Genomic DNA, 14,884 nt, shown 5'->3' on the forward strand with positions numbered 1-14,884 from the left:
GTGCTGTTCATTCAGGATTCACACTCTGTTAATCGCACATGCACTCCTATATTTAGCTGCTCCTTTGGGTGTTGGTCTGGCGCATCTCCTGAAAACCATGCTTTCCAGCCTCTAGAAGTAAGATGCTTAAGTGTTTAACCCTCCACTGAGATGGGTCTCTCCTTCACCCGACCCCGCCCCCAGTTAACAAGGGGCTGTGGACAGGGGATTAAGAGGCAGATGAGGGAGGTCCTGACAAATATTGTTTGGATTCAGAAACTGAATATTGCAATGTGGGAGTCTTTACTTCCAGTAAATACCCAGTGTACTGATTACATGTCACAAATCTGCATAATGCCCTTCAAAATTAATAATGATATTTTTTTCAGGATAATGTCATACAGGGAAGAAAAGATTTGTTATAAATGCAGGATTTTTTAGACATCATAAGTAATTTTAAAGTGATTGGAAATGACTAAGTCCTTTATCTAGTGCTGAAACCTGAGCATAGTTCAGCTCAGTGACTCCCTTTACTTATTGTACATGCTGGGCAAATCTTACACTGAGAAGGACTCTCTGTTGAACTGTATCCTGGTAGGATCATATGTCAAAGTGCCATAAACACATAAAAATGAAGGATCTAGACATGGGATGACATCAACAGTGTTGCCTGTATATCTAGAATCACATCATATGCCGCATTAACAATTGGTAGCGAATGCTTTATGGTGCATCTTGAATAGTTTTTGGGTCAAACCATTTCCTCATGAGAGTTTCTCACAATTTCCTGTTTCCCTTCCTGAAACAGCCCAAAGACCAGCTATCAGAGTGTGTCGTGTTCTTATCCTCAACCTTTAACAACAAACCATTGATTGGTGCCACTCAAAGGCCAAGACCGTCCACCTAATCCTCATATCCAAGCCAAAACAAACAGGAAACTGTGGTGTGTAGGTACAAGGGCTATCATATTACTACATGTTGTAAGATGAGGTTGCAAATGTCTGCTGGGCACAGATCCCAGACAGAAACATCATCATCCAACTTCAACATCTACCTTAAAGAGTCAGTCCAGGGTCAATAAGTGAAAATCTCATTCATTGTGACCTTTTTGTCATCAATGCATCACTGCACACACACATCATCCCTGCCTCAAAATGATCTGTTCTTGTTTTTGGCGGCTGGAGAAGGATGTGCTGAGGAAAGGGTTGGAAAGGAAGGAGGCCTGCGATGCTGGTGCAGAAATGGCATCACGAGTCAAGGGGCTCTACAGTGATGTGGGGGGAGGGGTCCTTCTCTGGTGCTGACTAGACCAGGCAATGCAGAGGGAGCAGGATGGAGGGATGAATGGATGGAGGACAAGGAGGAGGAGGTGGCATGGGGACTGCACAAGCTCGCTGTGACTCACACACTTCGTCCCTCCCATGGTGTCCTAGCTCCCTCGACCCCTCCTCCTTCTGGATCTCTGAGCCTGCACTTGCTGGGAGCTATACAGTGGAATGGGGATTCTCGGTTCCCTCCCCCCACCACATGCACACTCAACATACACACTCAGCCTCAAATTCTCTCACTCAAGCGATCCATGTTGCTGCATATAACAGCTGACTGTAAAACCACCCTCTGCAGCATGGTAGAGTCCTGGTGCAAACTGCAGCAATGTGTCTAAACATATGCAACATTGGGAATTTCAGTATTGGAAAGGTCACTTTAATTAGTTGTGGGGTGACATGCATGGCATGACACACATATTACATATAGTCTGATTTCTAACATAATGTGTTACAGATATATTTAAATTTAATTGTATATTTTCTCTTTCTTTGATAGCTAGCATAACACAAATACAGATTTTTCTTTAGATTTGATGTGTCTCCACACCCTCATCCCCATCATTTCATCCGCCTGCTTTTGAAGGGTGAATGCGTAGACATCAAAGGGGAAGCCTGCAGCGGAGCACACCAAAGTGATGCCTGATAGGGGTGACCTTCAAAAATTAGAAAAAAACAGTTACATAAAATACTTTCCTTGTGCGGAATAATCTATGTATTATTTTAAAACTGCACTTCTTATTTAATAAATGTTTTGTGTATCACAGTAAATCATTCACGAACTTTGTTTTAGCGCGCCCCCCACACCCAGTCGATGATAGGTTTTATCCGTACGGCCAGTCAGGTGATATTTTCCGCTTCGCCATTTTGTACTGCTGCGCCGGGTATTTATCAGAAGAGTCGTGACTATCTCCTTTACACTGTTAGTTAGGTGGACAGACGGTTCCTGGTGTACTCGGTTATACATTTAAAGCCTGTGGCCTTTGATAGGTTTCGTGAAGTGCGACTTTTGTGTCGACATTAATAATTAATTTTGTATATTTAGTTTATTTTTATATTTTGTGAGACAGAATGTCGGCCGAAAGCCCCGAATACTCTCCGTTCTTCGCAGTGATGGGTGCCTCTGCGGCGATGGTTTTTAGCGGTAATTATCACACGATCATCTTTCACATTTGTGGTGTTAGTTTGAAAAATGTCACTGTGTGCATTTGCTGTTAACCCCTTTCACATGTATATCATTCCCTACAGGGTGCTTTGAGTTGTCAACCATGGTGCGTCTCTTCAAGCTCACTTCTTAGAGCCGTTTGCTAGCCTTGCTAATGTTAACGTCGCAGTGCTTATCTTGAGCTGTCATGTATGTAGACTTAACATCTAGGTTAGCTAAGGCAGTCAGTGACTTTTGCTTGTTTTTTTTTTAACATGGCAGTGTTTAGTTAGTATTAGTTAAGCCTCTCTGCTTCAACGACAGACAGCAAAGACTAGCTGCTGGTAAAGACTAGTTTGCGAGCTAGCTGATGACGACTACATAAGTTAGCCTCGGTGTTAGCTTAGTTTGGTTGTGTACGCTGTGTGCTTTATCCGAACGGAAGGGACACAGCGGGGAATGATGCTAGCTGATCAGAAAATGTGACAGTCATTTTGAACCAGTGCTTATTGGCTAACAGTCATTATAAATGTGGCGAAATGTGATCAATTTGTTCCTTACAACGTGACAGTTTGCTGCCCGTTAGCTTGCTGCACTTAGCAGGAGTTATATTGATTCGGTTTATATCCACCTTTTTTTTTGCAAGGTGCCGCACAACTACATGCAGTGTTTAAGGATGTTAAAAGCAGGAGGAGATGTGAGAAACGAAAGTATTTGTTGTAGCTTGTTAATAGATAGTAACCAATGACACCAAATAATTAAATTGGCGTGGTTCTGCATAGACTGTTGAAAGTGCTATTCTGCATTAATTTGCCATCTGTCCAATGCGAATGTCACATCTAAGTAAATGCAAATTATCTTGAACAAAAACCTTTTTCTTACAACGTAAATGATCACTGGAAACCAGCATCAGCTGGTTAACTTCCTTATTGCTGGAAGGAATGACACAAGGTCACATGATTATCACATGACGAGACTTCTGACTTGGAATCTCCAGTTTGAGAAATGTTAACCTAAAGGAAACGTTGACAAGTTAGCAGTGAATCTGTTCAAGGAAAATATTGTTAATTTTGACAAAAGATAGAGCTTATGACACCACAGTTTATCAGTGTTTATGGATTGAAGGTGTGGAGTGGCAAAGAAAGTGAACTTTGACACTGGCTTGTTTTATAATTGGTGATGTTCGTTTTATGGGTTCTTTCATTTCGTTCATTTTATGGGTTCTTTTCCTATTGTATTGATGTATAAGCTAGATCATATGCCAAAGCTATGCTGTATCACAGCAAAAGCCTACATGAAAATGTGGTGACTGGTGAGATGGGTGCAGCTCCTATGGAAAATCAACATACTACTAATTGACCGTGAAACAGAGGGCTTTGACCCACTGTAGCATCTATGTAGCATTTATGATGAATGCCATATATTTGTTTTCATTACCAGACTTCACCAGTGAATGCCCATATCACAAATGTATATTTCCACATACCTATTTAAAGGTCAAAGAGTGAGGAATGTTTTAACTCAACAAATCACATTGGCCTGCATGGAAATGAAAAATCTCAGAAGTCATTTTCAGCATGAGATTTTAAGTATTTCAGAAATTTCAGAGAGAAATCTGACTGGTGTTTGAAAATATTAACTTAGGAGGCGCAGTAAGGCATCCCAGTTTGTTTGAACACGAGTCAGCTTCCTTGTACGTGCAAACATACTTGGCCAGCAAAGCCGATTCTGATTCTGGTTTTTATTTATAACGTATAATGTCCCGTTATACAAGCTGTGTGATTTTTGGATTGTCCAAACCTCCCTGGAAATGACAAGCAGGTGGATGCTAAAGCGAAGCCTGGTCTTGTCATAGCTCAGGTTTAATTTGTAGCGATAGGCAAGGGCAACATGGTGGTGGTGGCCCGTGAGGCAAGCAGTAGTACTAGTCTGTGGTGGTGAAGGAGTGACAGCTGGGGAATTAGCTAGTAGGGAGGGGATCATGCTGCTACAAAGACGGGACGGGGTAGTGGTGCATGGATGGGCACACTTGATGATTCAGACTTCAGCTTTAAGGATCTGGCAGTGTGTTACGGAGTCATTAACGGGACATTGTGGCTTGGGCTTCTATGATGTTAGTCACTTTAGTGTGCAGAAGATGAAGGCTGCTATCAACATTTATTATTATCATCATTCATATTTTGGGGAGGGGGTCAATCCCTATTTCAATATGTAAAAAAGATGAAAATCCTGACAACACATCCACTTATGTCTCAAAATTGTCATTGATTCTGATCAACTGATTAAACCCCCCAGATTGCAGTAATTAGCCGTTTTTTAGACCAGCCTGTGAGTTGCTTCGATCTTCTGGTATCAGGTGACGCTGCATTGTTTTAGTGGTCTGGTGATGGTGTCCTGTTGTGAGGACTCATAAGATATGCCTGCCTCATAGCAGGTGACACTCACAAGATGTCATTATCCGTGAGAGTGGAACTACTACTCCTGTGATACTTGTCCGGTTTCCCCACCCCCTTCATTACATCTTAACTAACAATCTATATTTCCCTCTCTTTTCTCTGCCAGTAAAATTAAAGTATAGTAATAATATTAAAATAATAATTATAAAGCTGACATATATTGTATAGTTGACGTGGCCTGTAAGTCTACTCATAGTGGGCCTGACGAGAAACTAAGAAGCATGTTTACTACACATCTTAAATTTCTTGCTCTGCATTGTCTGCCTTATCTAATTTCCTGTGCAGTTACTGGTGTGTGTGATCTGAACAGGACAGCATGCTAACTAGTTATCCTAGTATTAATCAATAGTGCTTTCAATTGCTTGACCTTAACTTCACATTCACAGCGTCATTTTCCACCCTCTCTTGAACACGAGAGAGCTGTGCCAGACACACATGTTCTTTACGTCTGGAGAATATGATTTACATGTGGGCATCTCTGTTACACCATGAAATTAATTATAATTGTGTGTTGCAACACATTTTATCTTTTTTAGCAAAAAATTGCAGCTCCAGTGATTTGGATATTGCACTTGGGCACGCTGTGATTTTGATAGTATTTCTATTAATTGTTCAGCCCTAGAGAGCTGTAATTGGTGATGGCAGCATATATGCTTCAGACATATGCAATAAGATTGGTCAGCAAGTCTTGTAACATCTGTGTGCTACCTTATCTTTTTACAGCATATGCTACAGCCAGCATGCAGTTATGTAAGACAGGAAAATGCTTTTACAACTACGACCTTTATGAATTTTTTTTGCACTCTTCCCTAAAAACCAGTGCTTCCCCATTCACCCACTACTCACAGCAGATCAAATGCTGTCTCTCACGTGGGCGTATTGCATGCCAGATCAGCCTGAGCTGGAGGCACCTCCTGCTCTGACATCACAAGACGTCACAAGGGCATCCCATACATCAAATATTGTGCTGGGAGGGAAAAAGAAAAGGGGTAAAAGCTCTTTACCTAAGCTGAAGGGATTAGGATTAAAACCCAGAGGTTGTGCCTCAACACCGCTGCTACACATCAAACCTTTAATCGTCAGGACAGAATAGCAATGTTTGAGGACTCCAGTATTTGTCTACCCCCCCCCCCCCCCCCCCACCACCACCACCACCACCACCACCACCACCACCACCACCACCCCTTACCTGTTACACCAAGCTTACCTGAAAGGAATGGAGTCTCAGGATTATGCTGTTTTTTTTTTTGTCGTTGTTTTTGTTTTTTTTTGTTTTGCTTTTCTCGTTTACGAATAGCTGAAAGAAACCGCAGTTTCCAGAACATTGTCCTAAAGGTGTCTAGTATGGATAAATTGCTGTTTTTGACCTTCATTGGATCTGCGTTTTTGTAATGAATTGATGAGGTAGGTTTTGTGTCTTTCCCTATGCTTGTGTTAAGTCAACTTGTTTGATGCAATACCATATAATTTAGTTTGGTAGCTCCACAAAGTCAAAACAAAAACTAAGACCGTCTTGTGTGTGTTGGTCAGGGCTTGTGAAAATGGTGCCCAGTTATCATCAGAGACAGCTCTTTAGATGGGCAGGACTGATTTAACCTTGTATTAATGCTATCAGTCTGGTCATAAATCAGTGCAAGAGGTTGGAGACATGGCTGGCTGCCATGGGCACATTTGAAGATTGGCCCACGTCATCCCTCTGTCTGCCCTCTAGATCCATTTGCCAAAAAGCCTCACAGCTAGTCGTCGAGTTAACCAGAGCTATCTCCAGGCTAGATTCAACACATTGTCCCAAGAAATGAGAAAACTCAGGGCAGGGCACCTCAGGCTGTATGCACAAGGCTGTCTCCCAAGATGATCTCTCAAGAGGCCTTTCAGATTTAATCATCATCAGTATGTTGGCTATGAAGAGGCAAGGAAACTGCCTTGCCAGGTCCTTTGTTATACCATACAATGGTATTAGTAGATGGGCACATTAATCTCAGGAAGCAATCTGCACAGTTTTTTAACTGTATTTCCTTTGCGAGATAATTGATATTTGACCGTTATGTAAGTTATACTGACTGTTATGTGGCCATTTTGACATCTGTTCACAAATTGCATACAAGTAACATTTAACTTTGACATGTTTTGTTAGTGCGATTGAGAACCAACAGAAGTCAGATGGCTGTATTTAGCATCAAAGTGTTGAAAATGGGAAATGTCTTCAATTGTTCAACTGTTGTATAATGGAAGTGCTGCCACAGGACTAATATTATCGATGGTATGGTGTCGTCAGTAGTGTCTCTGAACTTCCACTTGTTCTTCCACCATGCTTTTGCTGTGGATAAAGGAATTAACATGTTCATATTTACATGTGCGCACACACACGCCTCTGATGTGAGGGGATACTTGTCAAACCAGCCTGTCTCCGATTCATGACACACCTGCTATGACAGGCTGTTGGAAAAGACTCTTGTTGGTCTATTCTGTATACATGACCACTGTTGCATATCTGTTATTCATGAAAGAGCAGTCCCTCCTCTGTTGCCCTTCCTGAGTTATCTTTTATTTTGATTTGTCTGTTAATGTTTTTTGGAGGGTGTCGTAGATTGTAAATCCCCTCAAGGCAGGTTTTTAATATTAGATCGGGGGTTCTCAAAGTACTGACTTCTGAGTGCCAAGTTAGGGAGCTGGCATATGATTGAGGGTTGCACAGGACAGCCCACAGACTCGTAGTGTTTGTGATTGGTCTCATAATGCCATTTTAACATTGAATTCCTTGAGCACCGAATTCACCGGGTGTTTAATGTTTGCAGGTAGGGCAGATCACTTAATCTGTCCCCCAAGCTCCGACAAAGCAAGAGTTGATCCGTTTTTGGAGACCACCCCTTTTCTTCTCAACCATACACCACACAGCACTTTATCCGTGGTGGCTTTTCCATCTCCCCTCCATGTTAAACTGACGAGTCATTTGCAGAAATACAGCTCGAACACTGATGACAGAACGTATTTCCTGCGGCTCTTGCAAGACACCACTAGTTGCCATGCAACCAGTAGGTTTCTACAAGTTGTCATTCCTAGTCTGACAGATATGTGTTGACGCAGTCGCCGAGTAGTGGATTAAATGTAGGATTTTGAAAGTGAAAGTATTGAAATGGAATGATGATGTCCCATTTGGGGCCAACACAGAATGTCTCTGAGAGCTGCTATTGGACAGTGGGCTGGACTTTGAGAACCGCTGGGCTATATAAATAACAGTGATTTGACTGTCGCTCATCTCACCTGGACACGGTCGACTCTTAACGAATGGTTGCTGTTCTGCATTCAGTTGTATATGGTTTCTAATTTTAGAGCAGGGTGTGATCATTGATTTTTCTCTTACTCTCCTCCTGCAGTCAGACGTGATGTCTGTGACGTAGGTGGCACTATGCTTTCTCCTCAGCGTCACGGGCACACAGAGCTGATATGCTGATGAAGCTTTTTGTTCTCCTCCTTCCCTGTCACATGACAGTGATGCTAGCCAGAGACTGGAGATAGCACACAGCAGATGCTGCATGAGCGTGTCCCGCTAGTCGCCCCACCTGGTGCCCACGCTGTACTGATGCTGTCTCTGGAGACGTGGTATCCTGCTTCTCTTATGAAGTCAGCAGTTCCCTGTGTGCTTAAGCTTAATGAGGCTTTTTTTTTTCATTCAGAGGGTGATTTACGACTCTGCAGCTGTCTGGCAGAGGCAACTCTGAAATTATAGGGGCTGAAGCAGTTTGAGGAGATGAGACACAACTGCGCACAAAGCAGAATTTTTTTTGTCACTTAGTGATCTGATCAGTTGTTTCCCTTTTGACACAGGCAAAATTCCCCAGATGGAGCCATGTCAGATTTTTAAGGGGAAGAGAAACTGTGGCAGTTGTTGCGTTCTTGCTCCACGTCTTATTTCACTTCTGTGTCGTTATTCAGCTGTTCCCTCTGGTTTCTATTGTCAGTTTGCTCACCTATTCTCACTTGCTTTGTAGTGCTTCTCTAGTTTGCTGTCTTGTTTATTTACATGAAGTTGTCTCTCTTCCTTACCAGCCTTGGGAGCAGCCTACGGCACAGCTAAGAGCGGTACGGGCATCGCCGCCATGTCTGTGATGAGGCCGGAGCTCATCATGAAGTCAATCATCCCCGTGGTTATGGCGGGTATTATAGCCATCTACGGCCTGGTAGTAGCAGTGCTGATTGCCAACAACATCTCAGAGAGGGTCACCCTCTACAAGTGAGTTCAGTTGACCACAGTCATTTTTTCAGACATTTGTGTTGACATGTCCTTTACATTCCTTTGTTAGCACATCTCAGAAGACAAGTGTTTCTATTCTGTGATTAGGATGATTTAATTGGTTCTGAAGCAGTAGTATTAAGACCCTGTCACAAAAACAGCAAAACAAATGCACAGACGCTGGTGTTACTTAATTAACATCAAATCCCCCAAAGAGCCCAAAACCAACATTGAATCTGAGCCACCGCCCTGATGTAGCTCCACTACATCCTTTAATTACAACTATTAAACACATGTAAGCCATACGGTTGCACTGAGTGATATATTCCTTCATTTCAGTGAACAAAGCCAGTGTAGTTTAGCAACTCTGACTCCAATTTTGATATTGTCACATCACTGCACATGCTCAGGACAGTGTTCCTGTGTTTAAACTTACAGTTTCTTTCTAATGAAGAAATTTGTCTCCCAATGCACCCACATGACATGCATCACAAAATCGCAGTTGCACAAATATTATTACGACTTTGGCACGTTTAGTTAAAATGGTCTCAGTCGCTTAAATTGTTAACCCAGATTACTCGATCATCGATCATCAGGTAATCCCCAACATCCGCTGTGCTGACGAACACTTTGTCTCTGTGTGTTTAGGAGTTTCCTCCACCTGGGAGCCGGGCTGAGTGTGGGTCTCAGTGGGCTGGCAGCAGGCTTCGCAATTGGCATCGTGGGCGACGCAGGCGTGAGGGGCACAGCTCAACAGCCGAGGCTTTTTGTGGGCATGATCCTCATTTTGATTTTCGCAGAGGTCTTGGGTCTCTATGGGCTCATTGTTGCCCTCATTCTCTCCACGAAATAAACACCCAAACATCTCCACTACAAGATCTGTCCTTTATGTTGCTGCTGGAGAAAAAGTGTAAAACGGGAAAAAATTGCTAAAATTTCTGCCGCACAAGATGAAAGAAGTGAAGGCGGGGAAAAAATGAATTAAAATGGCTCCGTAAATATGGTCTTATCTCAACAATGTGTACAGTCGTCCCGATTTGATAGTCAACTTGTAAATGCGCAATGTAGTGATTCGTCTGTCTTGTGTGTGTGCGTGTGTGTGTGTGCGTGTGTTTCGAAACAGTTGTATGATGAAGATTCCTTTTTTCCCTCCACTTATTTCAGGCCTTGAGGCCAACTGAGGCAGCCTGGCCTCTGGTCTGAGACAGCTGACCAAAGGGCCGCACAGCTTTTTCTCCTCCCACATCAACTTGGGAGTTGACACAATTTCTGCATTAATCTTGAGGATCTATTTGTAAAGAGAAATGTAAATGGACTTACGATTTTTTTCCACTGATTTTATTTATAAGAAATTGTTCATTGAACTGTTTAATGCAGCAAAAGTCTTTAATTCCCCAGGATATTATACATATATATATACATATATATATATACATACAGACATATAAATATCTATATAGATAGATAGATTTAATGCACTGTGGGGTAATTGTGATAAGTGGTTGGAATTCCTCTGGATGTACTTCTTGGTTTAATAATTAAGATTGCCTTTAGTATGTTGCTGGTGAAGTGGGAGTTTTGTGTGTAGCTGTATTCTAATCATTACGCAAACATTCTCAAACTTCAGTGTTTTTCCTGTAGTACTGCTGTTTGCATTAAAGGTGTGTGTGCCCCGTGACGGGTCTCACAAGTGTAATTTCCAAATCTCATCTCCTCTCCATCTTATTCACCCTCCCTCTCATCTGTGGCTGTACTTCATCTCTTCCACATCCCAGCCATTAAAATCCTGCATGGGTTTCAGTGTCTTGTTGCTGTTGGATATGAAGCAGAAGAGCAGGCTAGTTTCAGAAGATTAAATCCAGATCATAAAGGTAGTTTTTAATGTCACGTAGTTTCTTCTTCTCCCCAAAAAAAATGAAGACTTGATTGCATCATTTGTGGCGTGCAGCTGGAATCCAGTGAGATTAGTGTTTAAGTTTGGCCTAGTTCCATGCAAAGACGGGTCTGATTTGATCTGGAGTTTGTTTTCTGAAAATGGAATTGCTGCTGACGCATTTACTGAAGCGCCAATCTACAATCCTGTATTACCACTGGTATTGAAGTTATCCTGATGTGTCGACGTGTGTGTCACAATCGAATTAAAGAAGATTCCAACTTAGATTTGACTGTCACACAAAATGCAATGTTTTCAGTACTGTTTGTTTTGCTCAGTCTTCGTCTTTTGCAGGCAAGCGTCACGTGACATTTTTATTACAAAACTGTCTCTAAATTAGCTGTAAAACAGTTCAGCTGAGTTGCTTTACAGTATTCACCTCTTCCTGTTTCACTAAGCAGTGAGAGCTGCTCATCTTCATACTGTGGTTAACACCCACGAGAACTGCAACTGCAGTACTGAAAGATAAGGGCAAACAAAGCCTGCTGGCAGATATGGATTTGTTTTTTTAACAACGTGTAAAACAAGATAATCAGGAAAAAGTGTCATGGTTAACTGTACAGGACAAAAATGCAACATGGAAGTCAACTTAAAATGACTAATACTGCTGTATTACGCTGTACTTTCAAGAGCAACTGTGTGCTAAAACCTGAACACAATCCAGAATTTCCACCAAATAGATGCATGGCTCAAGCAGTTTGGAGGCTGCTGAGCAGAGTCTGAGATATACTGCTGATGGCACTGAAGGTGGCGCTGTTGGGAAATGACTGCATGAAGTCTTTGCCTTCCTCTATGCTGGTGCTGAGGAGAGGATCCAAGGGCACAGAGCCTGAAATGGAGAAGACATGATGTTGATTACTGATCTTACCTGAACCAGCTGGTATCACCGCTGCTGTGAGGGTGACTGACCACTGTATGCTTTAAAGTAGCACTCTCAACCAATGTGCTAATTAATGATAACTCATAACAAGGATGGAGTGGATGTTAAGGGGCATTGGCTGATTAAATACTTCTGTGGCTAAAGCTATGCAGAGCTGTCGGATACAGCTGGATTCTCATTGCCACAGGGTAAGCTGAATTAGCTGCATCATTACTCAAGAGATTGATCTGCTCACAAAGCAGATAACAGCTGAGGGGAAATGCTCAACGATCTATTCATTTGACTAAGAATTATTGATGGGTATGAATCATGCCTTCACTGAGATATTTTAAACCTGCTGCTGCACTGAAAACTGGATCGCCCATTTTAGCAGCGTGGCAGTGATGTAAAATGCCTCCTAAATCATGAATGGCGGGTGAGGAGTGCTGTGCAATCACAGTGTGTTGTGACACCTTGTGGCTGGAAGCGAACATTACAAGTAATTCAATCCCGTGGATCTCACCGAGGAATACTGATCCGGTCAGCTTGGCTAATTCTTCGCCGCCACCTTTAGAGAATATATTGCTGCACTCCTGAAAAGACAGAATATTTGTTAAAATGGAAACAGCCTGACTACACAGAACTGTGACTTGTAGATCACCTTTCTATCTTCCAAACTGTCATACTAATGCACATTATGTCATAATAAGTTATTGGTATTTCACATCCCAATTTTCCAGACAACTACTTCAAAATTAACATACCGAGCAGTGTGGACAAACAAATCCACTCATGTTCTCGATGATGCCCAGGATCCGTACACCTGTCTTCTTACAGAAGGTGATCTCTCTCCTCACATCGCCCGTGGATACTGCCTGAAGCCAACACAAGACCAGACAAGGCGCATGTTGGCTTATTTAGTCTTCCTCTTACTATGGACGGTCGGATCCCTCCAGACTAGTGGGTACCTGAGGTGTGGTGACCAAAATGGCTCCATCCACTCGGTGTTTCTTGAGGTTCTCCAGTACTGCCAAATGCTCATCAGACGTCCCTGGCGGTGTGTCCACCAGCAGCACGTCCAGCTCTCCCCACGCTACATCTGACACAAACTGGCCAATCATAGCTGCAGGACAGGACAATCAGAGATGGACAGGACACCGAGCAGAAGGTGCAACACATGCAGCGTGGGGGTTTGTGTGGACACATCAATGTTGAAGCAGATATCACAATGGTTATTTTCATTATTCTACCAACCAATACTGCTACAGGTCCATACAATAAGTCTATTAGACCAGTAGTGGACCAGTACAACTGGAGAACAGCATACCGCTTTTCTTGGGCCCCCTCCACACCACTGCTTCATCTGGGTCCTCCAGCAGGAAGCCGATGGACATCAGGGCCAGGCTCTTCTGGGCATCGGTGTAAACAGGCACCCATCCTGTGTCACACTGGTGCACATCATGCTTGCCGATGCTCAGCATGCGGGGGATACTGGGACCACACAGGTCAACGTCCAGGATGCCAACCTGACGAACACATCAGCAACTCATGCGTTATTTTTAAAGAACATGCACCATAACAACTTACAGTCTCTTTAACAGCTCCTCTGTGTGTTAAAATCAGGTACAACATGACAGTATTAACTGGCACCGTGCATTGTGCTGGACAAACACACAGCTGCTCGTTGAGCTCACCTTCTTCCCAGCATGCCTGAGAGCCAGTGCCAGCTCTGTGGTGATGGTGCTCTTGCCCACACCTCCTTTGCCTGACAGGACCAACACCACATGCCGGACCTGCGCTAAACCCGCGTCTAAAAGCAGAAAAAATGGGTTAGTGCAGCATTAGTGTAGCATATACATGAAAGGTTATTTGTCAGATTTAATTGTCAGTGAAATATGACACGAGATTAGGTCATCTGAACGACCAAATAATCCGAAACGAAGGACAGAGAGAAATGTCGCAGTTTAGCATCAGTGTAACGTTTCATCACCCACTGAGTTCACAAGTTCAACCTAAGTAGACTATTGTTTCTTTGGAATAATGTTTAACATTATCAACTATGGAACAGCTTTGCATATAAATAATATCTGATGAAAACGTTTCGATCAGCTGCGATGTCTAAGCAGCTGACAGATGTGCACATTTAAAATTTAAGATGATTTCCAATTAGCGTCCGCTAGCCTGTTAGCTTAAGCTATAAATTGGTAACTATTATGAAACAAGCATCAGTCTCAGACAGTTTTATAGAACGAGACACAGGTCATACACCGCTGGACGAGCTACAAGTAAGGACGTAACGTTGTAATTCTCTCTGCTGTCCGGGAACTTCTTCCTACCATTATTTTGTTCCATAATTTGGACGCGTGTATTCAACCTTACACACAGCACCGGGCTCAACTACTTCCGCATATAGTCACGCGCCACCTAGCCAATGATACAGCGCATGGTACACCTAAGTCCCGCCCCTCCCTCATCGACACCAATAGGCTGCCCGTGCGCGCCATAGTGCGTTCAATCGCTCCACAAACGCTCAAAATTTCTCTCTCTCTCTCTCTCTCTCTCTCTCTCTCTCTCTCTCTCTCTCTCTCTCTCTCTCTCTCTCTCTCTCTCTCTCTCTCTCTCTCTCTCTCTCTCTCTCTGTCTGTTAGTTAAATGTTTTAGATGGTTCTGACCCTTTTAACTGAGACCATAACGACCCCTGCTGAAGGCGAACAGCTGGCTCCAGACATATTTCTTTAATTCACATTTTTACAACCCCTCTTCAATAAACAATTACCAGACAGCATACACGATTTTATGTCTAGATGAATATATGCTAATAATTTCTGTCACCTGGAACAATTTTTGTCATTTATTTAATTTGCGCCTTTCAGTACATGGTAGGTATTCCCCTCCTTGTGTTATCAAGTCAGCAGACCACATGTGAAGTCATCACTGCTACCATACATATTTGACCC

General features: G+C 42.8%; 2 protein-coding genes across 2 annotated transcripts; one reads left to right on the forward strand and one right to left on the reverse strand.

Moving 5' to 3' along the window:
* Nucleotides 1–2,173: 2,173 nt before the first annotated feature.
* On the forward strand, nt 2,174–11,293 carry atp6v0cb (ATPase H+ transporting V0 subunit cb). The gene is made up of 3 exons (XM_070990275.1): nt 2,174–2,448; nt 8,952–9,135; nt 9,784–11,293. Exons 1-3 carry the CDS (start codon nt 2,376–2,378, stop codon nt 9,986–9,988), a joined length of 462 nt encoding a protein of 153 aa, XP_070846376.1. The 5' UTR covers nt 2,174–2,375; the 3' UTR covers nt 9,989–11,293.
* Nucleotides 11,284–14,336, reverse strand: nubp2 (nucleotide binding protein 2 (MinD homolog, E. coli)). The gene is made up of 7 exons (XM_070990273.1): nt 14,264–14,336; nt 13,622–13,737; nt 13,255–13,453; nt 12,896–13,050; nt 12,692–12,802; nt 12,451–12,520; nt 11,284–11,897 (listed from the first exon to the last, which is right to left on the reverse strand). The coding sequence occupies exons 1-7, from the start codon at nt 14,277–14,279 to the stop codon at nt 11,758–11,760; spliced, it is 807 nt and encodes a 268-aa protein (XP_070846374.1). The 5' UTR covers nt 14,280–14,336; the 3' UTR covers nt 11,284–11,757.
* Between the last annotated feature and the right edge of the window lie 548 nt (nt 14,337–14,884).

The sequence above is a fragment of the Chaetodon trifascialis genome, chromosome 21 (assembly GCF_039877785.1).
Source record: "Chaetodon trifascialis isolate fChaTrf1 chromosome 21, fChaTrf1.hap1, whole genome shotgun sequence".
NCBI classification, from domain to species: domain Eukaryota; kingdom Metazoa; phylum Chordata; class Actinopteri; order Chaetodontiformes; family Chaetodontidae; genus Chaetodon; species Chaetodon trifascialis.